The sequence below is a fragment of the Blennius ocellaris genome, assembly GCF_963422515.1.
Source record: "Blennius ocellaris genome assembly, chromosome: 2".
Classification (NCBI taxonomy): domain Eukaryota; kingdom Metazoa; phylum Chordata; class Actinopteri; order Blenniiformes; family Blenniidae; genus Blennius; species Blennius ocellaris.
Genome location: NC_137651.1, coordinates 19,969,539 through 19,992,261, shown reverse-complemented (window position 1 = coordinate 19,992,261; position 22,723 = coordinate 19,969,539). Strand labels below are relative to the sequence as shown.

Here is a 22,723-nt window from a genome sequence, read left to right as displayed (position 1 = left end):
GCTAATCCTCTCTTGGGCTGCGTCTCCTCCTAAATTTAGAACGAAGCGCTTCCTATTAGAAGGAACGAAACCCCCCCCCCCCCCCCCCCAAGTCTGAAGCTCCACATCTGCTGGTACGTGTCATGCTACAAATGCATCCCAACTCGACAATTTTACAAGCAACACATTCCCTTGTAGACTAAAAATGTAACATTGCCTTGCCGTGACAATTTGTTTGTCTTATTTTAATTATTTAGACATTAATTCTTGTGTTACAGCCTCCTCGACTTATGTAATTCACACTCGGCTCTGTTTGGTACTCTTGTAAATTACCTCTTAAATCATTTGCTGAAAGAAAAGAAAATTAACATGGCAGCCAACAATCAAGCCAGTTACCTTCACAATGTGGAAATTGTGGTCAAATGAAGGACGATGAAAAGAACATCTATGCGTGTGTGTGTGTGTGTGTGTGTGTGTGTGTGTGTGTGTGTGTGTGTGTGTGTGTGTGTGTGTGTGTGTGTGTGTGTGTGTGTGTGTGTGTGTGTGTGTGTGTGTGTAAAAAAAAAGAATACTTGTAAAGCTAAGCTACAATTATGCTTCCTTCCATTTTATTCTGTATTGCTGCCTGTCCTTTTATGATTTCTTTTTCTCTTGCTTCTTTTCTTTTGAGCTTTGTGGCTTGAATTCCAAAACTGCAAGAAGGAAAAAAAAAAACAATGCATATGAGTGGTTTTATTGTTTTAAAGTACGACCACATACAATTTGAGGAATGTTATATTGTCGTTGAGGAACGGACTTGAACGATTCAGAATAATCGAGAAAGAAAAATCACACTTGTCCAAAGGCAATAATTAACCTGAACAAAACTTGTTAATACTTGAACATTCGTGAAGTTTTTCAATTAGAAAATGCAGCATGAGGTGAATTTGTGCTCAGTATGGAGAAAATGCACCATCTGCATACAAAATAACAATAAAACTGTGACTGACAGCCTTTATAATGCTGTTGAGAGGGATTTGTTTTCTTTCATGGTACAACAATGTGGCGCAAGTTGCTAGAACGCTTCTCAACAAAACAACAGAAAATTGCGGCGTTTCTTGGACTTGGCATGTAACTAATAATGTTCTGTTTTTCTATCTCATATTATCTTTTCAAAATAATCCCAAAAGCTGAGGGACCTTTGGGTTTTTTCATGAGTAGAAGCCGAGACTTGAGCAATCAGGCGGGCATAAATCCAAAAGAACAAATGTGAAGACAAATGGCGCTATAACAAGACAACCAAAGATGGGACAACATACAGCATTGCAGTGAACAATGACTCAAGGCCACTAACATTAATTGAGACATCGAGTTTGACGTTCGTTCATACGTCACCTCCATTTATATCACCTATTACAGCGACGCCGGGAAAGAAAGAAAACCTTTTATGTGCATGAATATTTTGTTCCACTTCTCTTCTCACATCTGAGTCACAGGATCACGGTCTGTGTTCACACGTCTGGTCTTGTTGTCACATTCATTCTGATAATGGCTATTATTAGTCGTCAATGTCCAAAATTAAGTACTAATAAAGGTTTTTTTTAAGAGGTTGTAAACTATTTTATCTTCTCTCAAACGATGAGATTAAGACTGATTTGTTTCTTGACAAAGCATCACCACAACCACACAGTGACATCCATAACATTTAACAGTGTGTTCAAAATAAAATGCAAAAGATTATGACCTGATCCCATAAGGACAGGATCAGACACTGGCTTATGTTCTGTATTGCTGTCTTTGCGAGTAATTTATGTGCAGGTAACATGTCAACAAGAAGCTCTATTAGAACTTTAGAAAATTAGGGTGTATGTTTTTCCCTGCAAATGAATTTTGAAGTTGTTTTGTAGGCACCACAATTGTGTTAATTTGCCGAGAACTGACGGCATCAGCAGATTTCACACAAGAAGCACACAATTTGATTTGAAAATCAACTAACCTAAGAACTGTTGCTGTGAAACATGTGAATGCAAATAAGCGTTGACCTTCATGGAACGCATATTAGAAACAAACGTTTCAGCTATTTGTTCAAGAAGCACATAGAAGAAAACGGTTCTTTAGAGTCTGGTTATTGATAAATTATGACTATAAAACATGATATTTTAAGAGACAAACAATGTTGTGTATCTGTATGCAAAAATATCAAAGCAAATTATAATAAAAATATATTGCCCTGCCTATAGTCGGGATTTTCAGCATGAAGTTTGCATGTTCTTCCCATGTGTGGAGTCCTTTTCATGCCACAGAAAGGCTAATTGATTTATGACTGTGTTTGCCCTCTGATGAACTGTCAGGGGGTAACAATGCCTTTGCCCTGAGTTTGGAGGGATTGGCTCAGACTGATTAAACGGTCCAGAAGAGGACAGGATGGATGGTCTGTGTTGACTTGTGCCAGGTTGAGCAAAGCGCTCTATTTGTGCCTGATACGACACCCATTGAGTCCGGTGATTAAGATCCTTAATTTCTTGTTCATTAACCGTCCCAAAAATAGTTGTCCTCCCTGTTGAGATGTTATTAGGTGTCAACTGAATGCATCATTACTCCAAAATGATGATGGTGTCACGGCTGTCGGCCCCGTGAACGTTTCCCCATCAGGTATGATGTCGGCTCTCTGGGGTTATGCCGTGCTGTTGCTGTGCCGTCTGCATCATCGCCCTTCTCCAGGCACAATAATGCCGCTGTGGCACACCGGGAGATGAGGAAGTCTTCATTTATTCATGTGCTAACCTTTACTTTCACTTACCCACTGTGTTCCACTTCCTCATGTTGATAGAGACGGCTCCTCTCCCCACGCTGTGGCCTGGCACTTTATCGCTCTTTTGCTAGTTGGCTAATGAGGGTTTTACCTGTGGGGTCTCAAGTACTAATCCCTGCTCATAGCTGAAGGACTAGCTGAGGACTCATTATAACCTTCAGAGAGGCCAGATTAACTGAAGTCTGATAAGGGCTTTGTGCTGCTTTTTTCTAACTAATAGCCTCCTCACAATCTATCTTGACTGACCCCCGCAACCTTTCCCTCACAGTTACTCCCGATTCCTCCATTACCTGGCCAAACTCCACTGCAGGATGGGGCTATTTTACTGATGCACGACCTGCACTGTTCTGCTTTCACCATTTCTGTCCTTTTCCTTTCATTGTTACCGCCTTTATCTCCATGACCTCTCCACCTTCTTCCCTTTAACCCCGCCCGGGTGATGAATGAAGACACAGAGATAGAAAGCTTGACGGTGGAAGAGGACGAGAAAAGCTGTCAGTCTGTGAAACTGACTGATTCCATTCCTCCAGCAGCTGGATGTTTGTACTCAGTGAGTTTTCTGTATTACAACTCCATCAGGTCCACATACAGAAGTGCTGCAGCATACTATATGAAGAGCGAGGATGATGAGATGATCAGTTCAGGGGTCACACACAGCCCAAATTCATCTTGAGTGGCCCAGACCGGTAACACAGTGCCATAATAAGCTTTTAAATTTAAAGTGTTTCTTTGTTGTGGTGCAGAGTATACCTGATGCAAATGTCTATATCTTCACAAAACCAAACAATTACTACTGAAAAAAGACTACAGTCTGGAGTTAAAGCTAATTTTAATGATATAAACGGGAGTTATACCTTTTCATCAGATAATTTCATCAGACTTAATATAATAATTCTCCAACAAAGCAGCACAATTTATTGATTATTAAATAAGTGTAGGTTTATTCATTTTTTGGAAAAGCAACAAAAATTGTATTTTCCTGCTGTATTTATTCACTGTTTTCAGAAGTTTATTTGGTTAATTGGTATGAATTGTTGATTTTGATATTTGATTTTGAGCATGTTTGGAAAAAAATTTAATGTATGAAATGGAATGAATCAAATGAAAAGAATCAAAGTTGGGTTTTTTTTTTAACCATTGGTGGTTTGGGCGGGATCAGCTTGGATCCTCTTGTGGACTGATTTTGGCCCATGGACCTTATTTTCACTCTTCTTCAACATATTTATCACAAACATTGGATTCACTAATGAACAGTGGTTACTTGGGAAAGTGGCTTTGTTGAACATGTCCATTCTTCCATTTAACTTGGTCCAGACTATATTCATGGGAGGCAAAAGATTACACACATGTGAAATTTGAGTGGAAAGCCTCTGGTGTCTGAAAATAATGTTAGAGTCAGTGAACATATAATAAGAAATATAATTTTTATAAAGATTGAAACCTTTTCTCGTGGTTCTCTTATTGAAAGTGTGAAGAGTGTATTGTTGCAGAAAAAGTTGCGCGGTCTATTTTAAGAAAGATTATCTTGGAATCAGCGCTGCTCTTTTGCTTGAGTTTTAAAGAGATCTAAAATGTTATTTCTCATGCCAGCACAGCCAGTGCTGCTGCAAAAGGTCAGATTTTCCTTCAGATTCTGTAAGGAATTGAGACGGCAGCAGTTGGGCTGACAGCACATTGACTGCAGAGATAAAGATTGAACTAGATTTGTAATGTTTCCACTCTTCCCAAAGCTTCCTTCTTAACAGTCCTTCAGTACCTTCCCTCTGTGACCTTTGTCTTCCTGCCTCATCTCTCAGCCCTGTTGAAATGAGAAGGGCTGCAGAACAGCAGGGATGAAGAGGTGGTGAATATTAGAGAGAAGAATTGTTCACCCGCAGCTTAAAGTCATTCTGCCCGATTTTTTTTTTTAATCTCCTCTACTCTTGTCTTGTTCTGGGCATCTTTAAGTAAACCGTGGCTTGATTTCATATTTGTTATTCCCTAAAAACCTCAGAGAGCCATTTTGTGTTGTGTAATGTACTGCCTATCATGTTGTTTAAAATGTGTGTTTTGCCTTGTAGTAGGCCCTTATGAGTGCTGCCAAAGCCTTGTTTACTCTCGCTTATTCTATTTATTTGGCTGCAGGGCATTTATATCACGCGTTCCCGAGACGATCACCGAACCTGATTTGCTCATACTACATTTCAGCTCAACTTTTATCCAGAAACTTTGGGTTAGATTCAGACATTCTCAGCATTGGAAGCATTGAATCACCAACATTTTGACCAAGTGATTTGATTAATGATAATAGCTACCATTAGAATGGTCAATAATGCATAATAGTCAACCTTAAGAGCCATTTTCAAAAGGTTGTACTCTCAGTGGCTCCGAGTGTAAACAGACACCCAAATATCAGATTAATTAAAAAAAAAAAAAAAAAAAAAAGTGATTCTGAAAATGCAGCTAATGTCACACAGTAGATGCATACTGGTCAAATAGTACTGGTATTGTTCACCATGAATCGAGCAGTATCGTGGTGGTTTGAACAACACAAGAAAGTCCAGAAGAAAGTCACAAACACAGCAGTGCCTCAAGCGGTCCATGTTACTATAATCACATCTGCTTAACAGGATGTTTGTATGAAATAAATCTTGGCTCAAACATTTACTAATAAATGTAAATCAGAAATGTTTTATTTAGCTCTGCAGGTCCAAATGATTGCAAATGCAAATACAGGTGAGTGTTTGCTTTGTGTTTTCTCTATCTTGATTCGGAACATAAGGCTTTTTAGCCTTAACAAGTATTTATGCACAAATGTTGGTGTGTTTATTTCCCCAAAATGTTACAGACCAGTTGCTAGACTGGGGTTTGAAATGGAAATAATATCTAGAGGATCACTAATGAAACCTGATGCCTTCTCGAAGGCTATATTTTACTGAATGAGTTTTATGAGCCGTGTTGAAAGACACATTTCTGCTCTGTTGAGCAGACAATAAAGTTCCATTCTATTCCATGCCATTCTGTTCTATTCTAGTCTATTCTATTCGACAAAGCCATATGTGAGCTCGATGTATTTTTTAGGTGGCTTATTTTCATAGTTTTGAGTGAGTCAACTTTTGGATGGACTGCCACTTATTAAGAATCATAATCATAGAAAGTCTTCTGAGCATTGATATCATCAATTCAAGTTTCCTAATACTTCTTAATTAACATTTTCTTATTTTTTTTTTAATAAAATGACTGCATGTTTGTATCGACTGTCATCCAAGACTATGACAATAACAGTGACGCCTCGTTTACACAACAACATTTCAAGTGAAAACAAATCACATTTCCCTTCAAAATCCGGCTTTACACGGCAATATTGTGAAAACATTGTAGTTTTCACATTGTGTCATTAATGTGCATTATTAGTTGATTACACATACATTCGTATAGACAGACTACCAATTTGGATTGCTATTCTGGGTGACTCAATTATAAAACTACTAAGTCCCAGGATAATATGGACTGGGAGTCAGGGCACTCTGGGGGCTGCCATTGTTGTTATTGTCCATCTATTTGTGTATGTGCCAAAGAGCTATTTTAAACAGCCATGGAACGCATGCGCAGTTGCAGTGTTTCAGAAAAGCCGAGTTATCCACCATTTCCACAAAAATGGAGTAAGAGTATTTTTGAAAAGTTGGGTGTCACCCCCGTTTACATGGAGACAGAGTTGGAGTATTTCCGCAAAGTTCCATCTTGGGAGCCATTTTCCAAAGGTTGTGATTTCTATGGCTTTGAGTAGCGTTGCTGTGTAATCCGACACAAAAACCCCCACTTTTTTTCTATTTTCACTTCAAAACATTGCTGTGTTAACAGGGCCGGAGAGTATACCTGAAACAGACCACAGACTCTGCTTTTTGGTGGCCGTACGATCTGCAGCTGGTGTGTTTGACATAGTTTCTCCTCTCTCCTCACCCAGCTGGCATTATCTCTGAGGGGACCACACCTTCTCTTTAAAAACACTTCCACGTATCTAAAGGCTCTTCCAGGTGTGTACATATGGAAGAATCAGGCCGAGCCCTATCTGACTTTTTGGTGCATTGTTTGACTCCGTGTTTGTCTTTTTGTCAGTGAGCTAGCCCGCAGACTTCGGCATCAATCTCTGGCGTTTTTGGCATTCTGACTTCAAACTGAGCCCTTACGTATGACCTCCTCATTCCACCTCACCCTCCCATCTGCCACCACTCGCAATACTCCCATTAGCTCACTTAATATTCTGTCCCCACTCCAGGATGTTTTTTGTGGGTTTTTTTCTATAGGGTTAAATTGTTAGGGGAATTTTTTTTTTTTTTTTTAAAAAGGAAAAGGTTTGCTTCAACCTGACCAGCAGAGTTAAGTGTTTCTAGAAAAGTCCTCTGCTGAAGGGCAGGCATTTAACAACCCATCTGAATCATTCAGGTCATTATAAGGTGAAACTGAGGATGGATTACCAACTGGGCCAATAGAAAACCACAGACTGTTGGGTCAGTTATGGCTGAGGACCTTCGCCTCGGGTGGATATGTCAAATATGAATCATTCAGTTGAATGTGTCGGTGAAGGGAATGTTTTCAAGGTCTCGCAACATATTGCTGCTTGCAATATGTGAGGTGAGGATTATACCTACTCTCCAGTCTATAATATGTATAGGCTGTATATTAACAATGCTTTTTGGAGTGCTGATGCACCGTGGTTATGCTTCGTGCCTCAGTGAGAAAGTCGTGGGTTTGGATCTTGACTGGACTTTAATAGGACAACAAGTCAAAGGAAGTATTGACACACCTGGCTACTAAACATCTAATCCAGGGGTGTCAAATATACCTTAGTTTAAGGGTTAGGCATCACTGAGACCTCCATTCGTGTCTCAGTGTTGTGTTGTGTTTGTTACACTTAAACAATTTATTCAAAAAAAAAATCAATGTTTTCTTTGAAATCTTTACACTTTGCGTCATGGTTTGGCTGTCTGGATTGGAGCCTCATAAGGGCCGGTTTGTCCCTTGGGCCTTAAGTTTGACATTCCTGATATAATAGCTATAGACTATGACGATAAATCTATCACTTCAATCAATCAACACAACATTGACACACTTGATGTGGATCTTTATTATGGATATTTAAGTAAATATATAAATAATCACTCTTTTCTCAGAACACTAAACAATCATTCATCTCGTAAGTAGTGCCCTGCGACAAATGCAAGTTATGTAGGTAATGTAGTATGGTGCCAATTCAGAACACGGAGCTGTAACCAGCCAGAGAGCTTGAGAGAGCCAGAGAGCTATTTTAAGAAGTATCTATCCAAATAATACATTGCCGGTGAGATATCAAAAATATGTCACCGGCTATCAAATGCACAACTGTAAAAATGTGATATCCGTTACTCCATCGCGCTCATGCATACCCGTGAAGGAACAATAAAGCAGAAGGGCAGATGAGACCTGCAGAGCAGTCGATTGGTACACGCCATGTAGATTTTGACTTCATTAGAGGCTTATTACTAAAACATTTTTAATGGTATATGGACTGTCACCACACATTGATGACCACCCACACAAGCTACTCAGTGTTTACATGTAGCAACACTGCAAATTGGATCCATTTGCCTCCAGCTTGTGCGGGCTTGGAGACTTTGGAGCATACAGCAATAAAAAAAAACTAAAAAAACAAAAACCTGAGTGCCTGCTTAGCGAATTACAAAGGCCCTCCACTCTCTTGGATTAGTGCAAATGCTAATCACCACCTTAATTAATCTTCCTCTAATTCCCAATTAAGCCCAAGACTCACTTCGACTGGCTTGTTGAAATGCACTTCCCCAGATACACCAGGAGCCCTCAGGCCAGCCGAGCTTCGACCGCCTCACACCTTGTTGCTTCCAGAGAACAAGAACAAGACAATTCTCTCCGAGTTGAATAATCCAGCCCATGTGGGGGTCTCTGTTTGCACATTTGTTGTAAAAAAAGACCAAAAAGAGTTTGGTTTGGCATAATCAGACAAAGTGATCTATATCGAGATGGCTGAAATTCAAATATTTTCAATTTTCTTTCATTTATTTAGCCTTTATTTAACCAGGAAAATCCAATAACAACAGCAGTTTGAGTTGAAGCTACATATCAAGTCTCAATAATTACCATCTTGCCATCTCACACGAGAACCATCCATCCATCTTCTGTACTGTTCAGGGTGCTGAGGTCATGAGGTGTAGGAGCCAGTCACAGCTAACTATGAGCAAGGGCAGGATATTGTGGAGTGTGTGAGACAATCACACACTCACATTCACACTTAGGGGCACTTTATCTCTCTCACATGCATGTTTTTGGATTGTGGTATGCACACATGGATATCACATACAAACTCCATACAGAATGGCCCCGGCTGGTATTTGAACCCACTGCCTTCTCGATGTGAGGTGAGGCTGCTAACCACCCCTCCACCATGCAATCCCTGCGTATTTTATTTTCACGGACTTCTGAAAACCGTGATGCACTTTGTGATGTACACATCAATTTGGCAATTTTCAAAAGGGGACCAGCGCGCTCTAATACATTTGTTGATCAAATTCCAACGGAATTTGATTGTATAGGTGAGGATGCACTCCCTCCCACTCCATTCGTGAGTGTGCCGTTGCTGTTGTGTGTAGGTTGCAACATGCAGGTTATTTTATTTCAACGCTTCAAAGTGACACAAATGTATTCACAGGTCTTTAAAGCATACAGTGGGATCTGAATTGATGAGCAGCAATTTTGTTTAATCGTACTTATTTACATGCTGCATAATTGTTGTACACTGTGACTCTGGGTTTCGCCCACGTGGATGAGTAAACATGGTAGCATTTTTCTTTGGAGCTTTTCCCAAAGGATTCCTTCCAATGCACAAAAGTGTCAGAAATGTAGGATGACCATCCAAGCACATCTCACTTTCTGACTGCTGCTTTTACCCAACAAATACGATGACTTGCCAACCAAAAGACTTTCAGGAGAATAACACAATGTTTTTTTCATTCATAGCTTGTGGAGGCCCATGAAGATTCTGTTAACTTTTTCCATCTCCTTTTTTGTTTTCTTCCATGCATATCAATGCTAAAAGAACAACAGGACACATTTTGGGGGGTTCTCAGCACCACCAGCATACATGGATAAGTTACAAGATGATTTGGAATTTGATGCTTTTTCATGTAGACTTGTACATTTCTTTTGGGACTGTCAGCAGGATGAACATGCCATTTTTACACACTGGGTCCTGATTTACTAAGATCCTCCGTAAAGTGTACCAGATTCCAATGCTTTCACCTGTAGCTTGCACTTTCAGTTTGCGTGTGTTGTGTATGATCAACCAAGAGCGTTCAGTCGCCCAAAACACACGATATTCCATATTAAAGACAAACATGCTGAATTTACAGTGTGGGTATCGTGTGCCTGCACATCCAATAGTCGATCGGCTTCCACACTTCTGTGCATGCAATGTCAGTTTTACCGCAGTTTTACGTATATGTACTCGCCTTTAGCGAATCAGGTAGTGCGGAAGTTGTCATGTGATTGTTGGATGGTAGCTGCAACAGGTGTATCAGATTGCAATTGTTTTGGTAAAAATAAGCTTTCTTTGGGTTTCAGGGCAGCTGATTAAAGTACTCCAGGATAAATTGGGTCTGCACAAGTTGAACAATGAAAGTGTTAAATTTTCTTGGAGAACTCACACATTTCTGTACTCTGTGAATGTCTTTTATTCCAACCATATTGCCTCCATTGACTTATCCATTACGTCATGTAACTCCGTCTTTCTCTCCTGCCATTGAGGAAAAACCCTCGAAGCAGCAATATGTACAAGTATCAGTTGCTTTAACACCATTGACCTCTGTCGATGTTAGCATTATGAGCACAGCCAATGATGTCATTCCAGAGTTGATAAGCCTATATGGCGTCTGGCTGATGCCTTACCCTGGGGGATGGACAACAGCAGCTGGTCTGCAGATGTCAGACTACAAGGAGAGGTGCAATGAGGGAGATTTATGGTTAACGAAAGACGGGGCAAGGCGAACAAGTGTTCAGAGGGAGCGGAACAGTGTTTTTTTTCACTGTTATCAGTCTTCTGCAGAGCTTGATGAGACCCATTCATTTGAATCGGGTGTCGTCGAGTGGGGAGACATCTAAAAGATGTCGGGGGGGGGGGGGCTAGCGTTGGAGAAGACTGCAGTGGAATTTTATAGAACACACTGCTGTACTGCAGAGTTATGGAGAAGATAGTACATGGAGGTAATGTGCTCTTATAAGCAATATATTCTGTAGATAGGTAAACAGCTTATAGAACAAGCTTAAACACTGATCTCCCATAATATGACCCATTAATCTAATAACAACGACCATATATTCATTGTGACACCTGTTAGTGGGATCAACACATTATACTCAAATTGTGATGGTTAAAGGACTGGGTCAGACTGGCTTTGAAGCTGCAGCTCTGAGTAGTTCCTGGTCTGCACTGATCAGTGTGTATCAAAAGAAGTTCCAGGAAAGGAAAAGCGGTGAAGTGACAAGGTCAAAGTCATGAACTGTTATGACGCACCGATGCAGTTGATCCAGTGGAAGCACCACCTGGAAATCCTAAGGAGCCGTTTACATGACAGCGTTTTCAAGCGAAAACATAAAACTTTTGTTGTGTTTCGGGTGTCAATTTACCTACAGCGGTGCTCGACACCACTGGAAATGCAACTTTTAGAAAATGTTCTGACTCAGTCTAAATGGAAATGGGAATACACAACTTGTCCTAAATGCTGATACTGCACATGCCATAGCAAATAGTTGTTCTGCACAAAGTAGATGGACAATAACAACAATGGCGGCCTCCAGAGTGGCATGACAACCAGTCCATATTCTCCCGGGACTTGGTAGTTTTGTAGTTGAGTCCCCCATAATAGCAATTCAACTTTGTCTGTACATATGAATTTCTGTTTACTCACAGTTGTTAATGTTTCTAGTGTATTATTTGTTGCACACGTGTCTGTGTGTTGTCATTACAACAAACATCCAGCAGCACCCACTAGTGGCCTTTGATACAAATGTAATAATTTTTTGCATTTCTACTGTTTCCGTAATCACAAACGTTCTCACTTGCCGCGAACAACATGGTGACTGATATTCCAACACAGCGAAAGTAGCCTACATTGAGTTTTCAGCAAACATGAATAAAAACAGTCCATATCTATATGTTATCTTGCTCCTATATTGAAAAGATGAGAATTAATTTAGCTTCCCATCATTATCAGCTACCTGATATCCATCCAAGCGTAAAGATGAAAACAAACCTGTTGGGATCCGGCTTGTCAATATTAGATTAAACCACGTCTGCTGGCAGCTACATGCAGCAGTAATGTGAACTGGAAGTAGGCCAATAAAACACAGTGCCTCCCTTTGATGTTGCTGAAATGTGTACGGTAATTCAAAGAGAAATGCTATGGAGCTCAGGATTGGACGATAAAAGGGGTTTTATCAGTGGGCATGGGGGAGGAAAAAAAATCTGAAATCATAGCTGGCATCATGCTCTTTGTACGAGTTGATGGAATTTCATTCTTTACTTCCTTGGCCAAGACGAAGCAGAACACATTGATGAAGATTTAAGCATGACGCAAGCTAATTGCTTCCTGAAGATCATATTTACTTGCTGCCACCCAAAATCATGCACTGCATTGTGTGCTCTTCACTGGTTTGCTGCAGCGGTGCAGCAGCAGTGCTTAGTTTCTGCCCCGTGCTGTGAAAAAGCTGACCAGACTGTCAATGCCCCCCTTCCACCCCCCACCCCGTCCTCCTCCATCCTGCCCTCCTTCGCATTGTTTTATGTCTAGCACTCCTGTGACATTTCCAGTTAATTCCGCGCTCTTAATTGGAAAGCCGGCTTGTAAGCATTAGCCCGGCCTATTAAAAGCAACGTTGTAGTTTGGTGCATTGCTATTAATTGCAGTGCAGCCGAGGGGCCAGAAGGAGGCAGAGATGAATGAACGGCGAGGCAGACAGAACACGGCGTAGGGCAACTCTGAATTTAATTACAGCTAACCTTGAGCGTCCACTCGTCCCACAGGACAACAACAATGACGCACTGTTTGTGTACGTTCGTGTGCATGTGTTTCAGGTAGACTGCACACATGGGAATGTGTGTGTGTGTGTGTGTGTGTGTGTGTGTGTGTGTGTGTGTGTGTGTGTGTGTGTGTGTGTGTGTGTGTGTGTGTGTGTGTGTGTGTGTGTGTGTGTGTGTGTGTGTGTGTGTGTGTGTGTGTGTGTGTGTGTGTGTGTGTGTGTGTGTGTGTGTGTACTTGTTCCCTCCTGCATCACGTCTCTCCTGCTCTCTTATGTATTACAGCCATTCAGCAGAAGAGCCAAAGCCAGTTAGACAGAGTATTAAAACCAGAACTTGACAAGACCTCAATATGTTAACCACTCATGTATGCAGCTTTTTCTTTTCTTTTCTATGGAGAATGGGATCAAACTGAGATTGTGGTGGCCGCATTAGTTTCACTTAAATGACGCATTTCATAGTGAAATGCTCTTGTAGCTTAAAGGTGGTTGTAAAATCCTCTTATTTGTCACTCGTGACTAACATAGAAAAGCTCAGACACCGAGCTGTGAATAAATTTGCAAACTCACATTCACAACATACGAGGGAATCTTTATGGGCGTATGAATGGATTATTATCCAAGATTATTCCAGTATTTAAGTCATTTGTTGATTCAGAATGAAAACACAAAATTACATCTAAACCAAAGTTGTCCATTTACTATTTCTTATTGTTTCTTCTGTTGCTCATTAAGACGTTTAGATTATAAATACATGATAGATGAGTCATACTTATATTTGGTAGTAGCTTATCAAACCTCTCTCCACCTCAGGAGACTGTGCAGCATGCCTGATAGTCATTTGAATTGTACCAGCTGATGCATGCGCATTCATTTGTTATGCCACAAATCAATACTCCCATGTTTAACAGCAAATGCTTACCCCTCAAGTGTTGGCTGAGTGCCGTGTGTAAACGTGCTCTCAGATCTACTCTCTGTTTACACTCCATACGTTCTATATTGGGGGTTTTCCCAATGATCTTTTCACTATTGTTGTGATAGACAATGGATTTAGTATGCTTGTTACCCTAACCCTATACTCCTAAATCAATTTTCTTTCACACTGAGATTCAGCAGGTAAACCCAAACTGTGTGTCTCTGGACTTTTTAATTGCAGTGTCAAGTTCTGTGTAGAGACTGGGGAGTCTAGTTTGTTCCACTTTTTCAGCTGTTAATTTATAGATTTCGAGTGCTATGAAGCACTTCATTAGCTGTCTGTCTATTTTCAGTTAATTGCCTCCACTATTCTCCACTGTTCCTCCTCATACCTCTGACTGTTGACAATGTACAGTATCTGTCTCACCAACTCATGTCTGGTACGACACTTTTACGAAATCCTGGGTGTTTTCATGCATATCGAGAATCTTTGTAGACTTTTCTTTTTTGTTTCATGTCTGTTACTTTCTGAATGTTCATTCAATTTAAATACATTTTATTTCTATACTGACAAATATGAAACGGTCATTTCAAAGCCCAAAAATTCCACATGAGCGAGCATGTGGAATCTGCACAAACTACTATTATAATTTGACAACACAATTCCAAATAAATTAAGATTTTTAACTTTGGTAATTGTAAACCTTTGTCACTGAAACTAATAGGAATTTATATATAAGGTCACAGGATATTAAAACTCGGAATATGACAATGCACTGCAAAAAATAACAAATAATCCTTCAATTATTAAAATGTAATGCACTATTTCTCCTAATTGAGAAAAAATGTAGGCTGCTATAAACAAACATGAGCAGTTCACCATGATTTTGTGGGTTGTTTTTTTTTTAAATCGAACACTGGCAGGATTGGATTATGTATTCTTCCATTAATGGAGGGTTTCCATTCAAAATTGGTGAACGTCTATAGATATGAATACTCAATAGCGCCACTGTCAGGTAGTTGTCAGTTCATTTCAACTAATTATAATAGTAAGCCGCCTCAAGCTGACATTTGTTTAAAATTGTGCTTGTTGTTGTTTGACATTTTGCCCATTCTTTTAGTAATTAATTTAATAGCTAAACCAGCAGGCTGAACTCAGCATTTTGCATTAATCATATTCGTAACCTTTCTTTCTTTCTATTGCACCTTCATACCACTTCACTTCTATTAACGCGCATGAGCTTTTTTACCACACAGGTTGGTTTACTCGTCGTCACTGTCGGCAGTAATAGGTTCGGTAATGCTCAGGATGTGCGTGCGCCATGCAGGAAGCTGCAGGGAGCAACACCCTCTAAATATCTTATGAGCTTCTCCACTAAAGCATGGGAGTAAATGGAGTGGCTAAAAGCTCTGCACAAACCTACTAATGATACTCTTGAGTGGAATGTGTGTGTGTGTGTGTGTGTGTGTGTGTGTGTGTGTGTGTGTGTGTGTGTGTGTGTGTGTGTGTGTGTGTGTGTGTGTGTGTGTGTGTGTGTGTGTGTGTGTGTGTGTGTGTGTGTGTGTGTGTGTGTGTGTGTGTGTGTGTGTGTGTGTGTGTGTGTGTGTGCGTGCGTGCGTGCGTGCGTGCGTGCGTGCAGTAGAAGCTGATAGAAAACATGAAACTGGAGAAGCGACATTCAGGTTTGGCAGCAGTCTACACGTGTGTTTTTATTTATGCCCTCACCACTGAGCCTGTCTTTCTCTACGCAGACGAACGTTTTCAGGAGTAATCAGCCACGCAGACAGTCCGCGAAGCATTTCTGTCTTCGTTGACTAATGAAGTTCACTAATCACTAAGTGTTTGACAGAAATCCTCAGGCTGGAAGCAGCTTGCCACACACGGCGACTCGCACAACACACAGGACGGAAGACAAACACACGCTGAGGTCACGAGAGTTTTGACCCGACTTTCCACTGGCAGTGCATCATGGGATTAGATCATATGCTAACCAGATTGCCCCCGGGGCCCTGATAGCGCCATCCCCGTTTCTCACAGTTGTGCCGGCCCGTCTGAGAGCCTGCGGTCGGGCCACATGTTTACTCATCCCGTCTGTGTTTGGATGAAAGGAACAAAATGGTTTATTGGAAAGTGGGGTGAGCTGTTAAGAAGCTCTGATGAAGGAGCTCATTGCTGGAGATCAGACTGCAGTGCTAAGTGATAGCAGACCCTGTAAAATTTTGCATCGGTTATAAGAAAAATTTAAAGTAACTTTAGAGTCTCAAATAAAATTATAAGACTCTGTAATGGGCCCCCAGCTGTTTTTAGCATGTGGGAGTGAAATGTTTAAATTAACAATCTAGAAGATCACATATTCCCTTTTCTTTGATGGCACCTGCAGTGATTGATGTAAAGACCTTGTAGGAATACTTCCTTTTTGTACAGCTTGTTGTCTTTGCCATCGGGTTTGTTGACACGACCGTGGTTTGGGGAAATACATGGGGTTCAAGCAGAACCAAAAGTACTTATTCACATCAGGTGAAGAAAGAATACCTGTACCTGAAGTGATGAGTGAGCAATTTTCAAAATTGTGGGGCCAACCACTGGTCTGGACCAAAGCTGAGCTCACATTTTTAAATTTTTTTATTTATTTATTTTTTAATCTTTATCCAAAATGTGTGAACAGTACAATTTCTGCGGCAATATTTAATTATTTTGTTGGGATTTTCACTGAAAGTGTGTATGCACATGTAACTTGTGAAGGAGTCAAAACAGTGGAAGGGAGACCCTCTTTTTACACATCAGCTATGATGAACTGCTATGGTACATTGCGTCTGAAGGCCATTAAGAGGTTTTAGTTTGTTTCAGTCCATTTTAGTGCATTCTGGTCTTCAAATCTCAGATTTCACCGAAGTGCATGACAAAGTTGTACAACTTTATAACTGACAGCATTCGCACTTTTTTAAATGGACCACAGTAGTTAGGATCTCTAATTTTTAACATTATTGAAATTAAGCCTTGTTTAATGTAGGTGATTGGATTGAAAGAGGTATATTCCTGTTTGGTACTTGATATTCCGATTGAAATCGGTTCAAAATCCTATATATTGTGTAAAATAAAATGTTTAATGCATACATCTAATTCAGAATAAACGGGAACAAAATCATTCAGAATGGAACACAGATGTAGAACATTTCACCTTAAGGCCGTATAAAACATCACATTAATTATATCTTGATTTTCTTCCTTTACATTTAATTGTCACCTTCTTTTCTCACTTCTCTATGATGAACAATTATTTTTTTCACACCTTTCTATATCATGTTGTTCCCAGTTTATATTTATTCTCTTCTTTGTCTCCAACACCTGTTACTTTTTAGAAACCATTCTTCTAAGAAATGGTTGTGTTATCATTGGAGTGATCAGATGCAATCAAACGAACACAAGAGGAAATGGGAAAGCTCAGGCGGCACATCTTATTTTCTTGTTTTAAAGAAAGAATTTGTGGGCTTTTCTTGTATCCTGTTGACTGTAGCACCTCAACACTTCTTCATATAGTGATGTTTTCTCATTCAGTGTTTGCTGAAATGTGTAAGCTTTCCTACTGGCAGCGTAGTACAAATATAAATAAAATTACATTTAACCACTTATATCGTCACATTCAGCTGTTTCTTTTAACATGAAAATGTTGGTCTTATTATTGTCATGAGAAAATCCTCACATATTAGTTTTCAGTTTTCCTTCACACACATTCCCTGATGAGAGCTAATGGGTTCATCACCCTCACCTGAGGTTAATCAGCACCTGAGGCTTTTTTTAAAAGGGGGCTTTGTGCTCACTTCAGGCCCAGTTTACAATGTTTTAAGTGAAAAGCATTGTTTGTGTAAGTTTGTTTGATTGAATACATTTGTTCGTTTCACCATTCCACAACCCGACCCATGAATTTGTTTAGGAAGGGCATGTAACGTCTTGAAATAGTCTTTAGCAACACCTGATTGTTTTAATTCCTTAAGTTGTTCTTGTTGTTATTCACAATGAATGGCTTAAATAAGTTAAAGAAGATGATGCTTGTAGAGAAGATATGTGACTATACCGCAGACTATAATGCACTTGAATGAATACATAACTTTCCCACTTGATAATGGTTATGCTTCAAAGAATCAAAACCTTTCTTGTTTCACCTGCCATTAAACTTATCTTAACTGTGCACCGACACAAACAAAACACTTTGAGTAAGTTGTCTTCTTTCTTCCTCCGCTAGGTGTGATCTACACCACTGATTCATTGGACCGCGAGACGAAGGATTCCTATTGGCTGACGGTGTACGCCAGTGACCATGGAGTCGTCCCTCAGTTCACCACCATCGAGGTGTTTGTCCAAGTGGACGACATCAACGACAATGCCCCACTGACATCAGAGCCAATGTACCAACCCTCTGTGCCCGAGAATTCCCCACGTGACGTTTCCGTGATCCAGATCCAAGCCCAGGACCCCGATGCCACGCCGTCTCCCAACACCGACAGGCTGAGCTACCGCATCGTAAGCGGAAATCCACAGAATTTCTTCACCATCAACACCCGCACTGGTGAGTAATCGCGTCTGAGGCTGTCCACGTGTTGATGACTTTATGGTAATTGTATTGATGAGATTAAAAGTCAAATTCTTCAACCATCAATATTAAACATCCAACACTTGCACATGCTGAAACGCCTAGATGGACACAATAAGTCAGTTATTATTGTTAGAATCACAATATTTATACTATCTGGGTTTGACCTCTGCCATAAATATTCACCTGCTATAGTAAATGCAATGTGGTTGTTGTTCCTGGAAACCAACATTTTGGAAAGGTACATCTTGTTTGTTGGATTTTTACAAGCATTGCTGGAAATGCTGTGATTATGGCTTTCTGCTGAAGATTCCTTGGATCCACTCCCACAGACGCTGTTGACGGATACACCATGACTGGTCAGCACCAGTGTTGCCAGATGTGACTCACTATTTCCAGCCATAACAATGTAAAACCCACACACCTCAATAAAAACCAGCCCAAATCTCAGCAGGTGTAGGAATCATGTTAAAAATTTTAAAATATTATATGTGTACCAAAGAACACGTCACAAGCACACAAATGTGCGAAATAAAGTTTTTAACAGCTTTTAACATTTCTCGAGGGCCGCTTCCCTTGGCGTTTGTCCATTACATCAGTCACACGTCAAGGACGAGGCAGTCACATGTAGAAAAATGTGCAAACTGGTCCCACATACGATCGATGCCTCAGTCTGGTGTTAAAAAATCGCAACTGGAGCTTTGACACAGCCAGAAAACAAGTCAGATACGGGTCACTTGTGAGCAAAAAAAAATGAATTGTCTGCAGTGTGAACGTGCCTTTAGTGGTGACCTGTGGAGGGTTTATTTGACCAATGGTTGAAGGGGATATCCTCCGTGTCTCGCCACAGTAACAGGCCCCACAGGTCTATAAAACAGGGCGATAATGATAGGGTTAATCCAGGAATTATTCAGCAATACTTTATAGTAAATTACTAGAAACTAGAAGTTTTACTGCATTTCCTTCTAAATCCCTTAATTAATTTTCTCTCCCTTTAGTCATTACTTCCGAACACATGCCTGATTCCTAACATGAAAGATGCAAAACAGGTCTTTTATTAGATGCAGTTTGATTACATATGAGACCTTTCCTACACTCCTGTTGCGAACCATTTTCCTTCTTTGCATCAGTGATTGCTCAAGTCTAATTGGGGGTGTGTGGTAGTGGCGAGACGGTTTCTTTGTGTTGTTGAGTGTGGGATGAAGCAGAAGGAGGTGATGGGAGAAAAGAGCAGCAGCAGCGGCGACGTCGTCTGGGAACATGCGCGCGCACTCTGCATGATGCCTCACACCGTTTGTTCCACGGATAAGGCATGTCGTGAAGAGGAGAGGGCGAGATATAATTGGATGCTTCTATATTTATCTTTAGTCGAGAACCCTGTTCTCAGTTGGATAATACTCCACCCATTCTTCTCTCTTTTTTCCCCCCGCAGTTGTCTATGAATCTGGGCTCTTATTAAGGAGATTGTTCCACTTTGCTTTTGGCGTTGTCTTCTTTTGTCTCCTCGTGTTCTCTCTTCCCATCATTCTCTAATAAAGTCTGTTTCCCTCCAACTTCCTTCTCTCTCCATAGAGCCACCACTTTCTTTTTTGTCTCAGTGGTGACTGTTGAATATTTAATTCTATTACAATGAAACATTGATGAATGACTGCAGATCGTCCATCGCATACTTCCTCTCCGATTTACACATTCCTCGTTGTTACTTATGTCCTTTGACCATCTGCCTGATTTCCTCTTACATTATCTGTTTATTTCTATCTTCATTTCCTTTCTCATGCTAACATCATTTTACTGTGTTATCACAATGGCCATCAGTTCATCTATTTATTGACAAAAGACATCCTCTCTGTGGGAGCACAAAAAGCTATTGTATGGCCGTTGATCTCTTTTGACAAAGATGTAAAACATAATCTGTAAATTATAATCAGGAAATAAAATATCCTCGCAAAGGGGAAATCTGGCTTCATCTGTGACCAGATTGCTCATGTTTAATTTTCACATGTCAAAAATCCCATAATGAAACACATTAGAATCTAAAATAAACTTGGAAATATATACTTATTTTTAATGCTCCTGTTTTAGCCCATCTGCTTAGCATTTGCAAGATTATTTTTTTTTTAATATATTGATCGATTTCCTCATTTTGACACATTCAAAATGAATTCTGCACAAGGATGCTTTATGTTACTATGATTTTTAGAGCATATCTGCATTTGAGTAAAATGTTGTTTAAAAAAAATTGTTTGTTGTGGAATTTTCACTGGTGTTTAAATGTGTATTTCAAAAGCCCAAAACTTGGCTAAAAGTCATGTTTTAGTCTGCTTGTGATATCAGGAAAGGCAAGTTACGAAATGACTTCCAAAAATATCGGCTGGGCTGTGACAGCAAGGCAATATTCATTCAACCCCTTGAAGACTTGGCACATGTCAAAAATAAATTTTAATATTACAACTTTTTTTAATCAAATATTCTTCATCTGTCATTTAATACTGACTGCCATACTGACATACAGTTTCTACAATTGACCATAAGATTGTGTTCCTTTTTGGGAACAGCTTGGTGCTTCTTATGTAAGGTTAATCAAATAAATTGCATGTTGATAGATAATTCAGTGCAGATGGAACATGTACCTGGAGTCTTTAAATGGCTGTAAAGTGAAGTAATCAACTGTAACCGAAACCCCGCATGCAGCACGTAAACTGCTGCACTCACAGATGTTGGTAACAATTGTTTATTAATTTCTTCCAGGTTTTTCTTGTGTACAGTTTGACACATCTGCAACGAATGTGAAATGACAGCAGTTATTGCAATTATTGTTGTGCTGTTTCAGACACCATACATTGGGTGTTGGGGTCCACAGAATTATGCAGTGGTAAGAACTTTTGTCTCAAACCAAGTAGGTCATGGATTCGGGTCCAGGCTAAGCCTTTATGTGCAAGGTTTGCATCCATCTTTTGGCGTTACTGGCAAGATGTCCAGGATGTACCCTGTCTTTGCACAACGTTATCTGAGATTGGATGGGTTTGAATACTAATGTTTGAACTAATGTTTCAAAACGACATACCCTAGTTCTTCTTTCAGTCAGTTATCCTGTTTTACCTGCCCGGTCTTATCGCAATCAAGCAGGTATTCGAGCCAACGCCGGAAAATTTGGCTGCTAATGGCCTCTTGCTTCATAAGTCTGGTGGACACCAGGACGGAAAGCTATTATAGTGAGGGAGGGAGTGCAGCAAACTGAGTATTAATGTGAAAGCATTTTACACGGACACACTCTGTCCTTGCGAAGCTGTGATACCTCGTCTGAATAAATGTCCACCATTAAAGGTCTCAATTCCTCATAAACAAGGCCGCTCTTTTTCTGCTCTTTACTTAAATTTATCTTGTTTCCCCCCAATGGGAGCAAACTTTGATAGAATAGTCAGTGGGCAGACAGTGTTTTAATTTTATAGAATGAATTGTAATGCTTTTTGAATCTAATTTCAAGCAAAGTGAAATGCACAAGACTCACAGCAGCTGGAGATGGGGAGTCAACATAGACGTCTGATATTAGAATGATTTTAATCCACTCAGCTGCGTGAGCATGATGGGAACTGGTTGTAAATGTCACATTGCTGTTTTCAAAACTTTTGGTGAAACTGGCCAGATATCCAATATATATATATATATGACAAAATATTCCTGGAAGGTATGGCTTCCACAAAGTTCTCCTTCTTTCTTCCCATCATGTTTTCCACATGCTTTTCATGCAGTACCATATGTCACTTTGGGAGTGAGTAGAAATCAATGTTTTCTTTAATCATTTCAGCCCCAGGGTATGTTATACCTCCCACGGTGCTATTTTGTCAGCAGTTTCTCCCACCTGGGCCCTGTTGGAGGTTCACATTGTGTATATTGCTACTGTATCGTATTATATATTGATGGAACATTTGTACCAGCTTTTCTTTTGTTTACCTTGCTAATGTTACCAGAATGAAAGAATATTCAAATTAATATCCTACCTCTGAAAACTATATCCCAAACATATTCTTAGTTGGATTACTTTTACAATACGCCAAGCTTGACAAATATTTTTTTGCTTTTATTTTTTGTGATTTGTTTTTGGAATTCTTCTGAACTCTGCCTTGAAAAATGTTAGTATGGACAGCCGGCACAACTACATACATGGCATGCGGGGGATGACATGAATAAAAGTGTGTGTGGAAGTAGCCTTGTCTGGCTTTGGTAATTATTTTTCTGTCAGGGGGTACTACACAACAGATGGCATTTCCGTGTGCAGTGAAAGAAGTGAAAATTGTGCCGAAACGTAAAACAAGTACAAGCTTTAGATCAGCATTGAAACAGAGAAGCATATTTGTGTGTAGCTTATAGTGTACCTGCTCATTCTGTGGTT

The 22,723-nt window shown here is 40.0% G+C and overlaps 1 protein-coding gene across 1 annotated transcript in view; it reads left to right on the top strand.

Annotated features, from left to right (window-relative positions):
• Positions 1-22,723, top strand: part of fat3a (FAT atypical cadherin 3a) — a gene marked incomplete at its 5' end in the record, with an annotated part of 125,837 nt that overhangs the window by 20,698 nt on the left and 82,416 nt on the right. Inside the window, one exon of the mRNA XM_080509494.1 lies at positions 17,986-18,309. Within this exon, the coding sequence (XP_080365620.1) occupies positions 17,986-18,309 (324 nt within the window). The remainder of the gene's footprint in view (positions 1-17,985; positions 18,310-22,723) is intronic.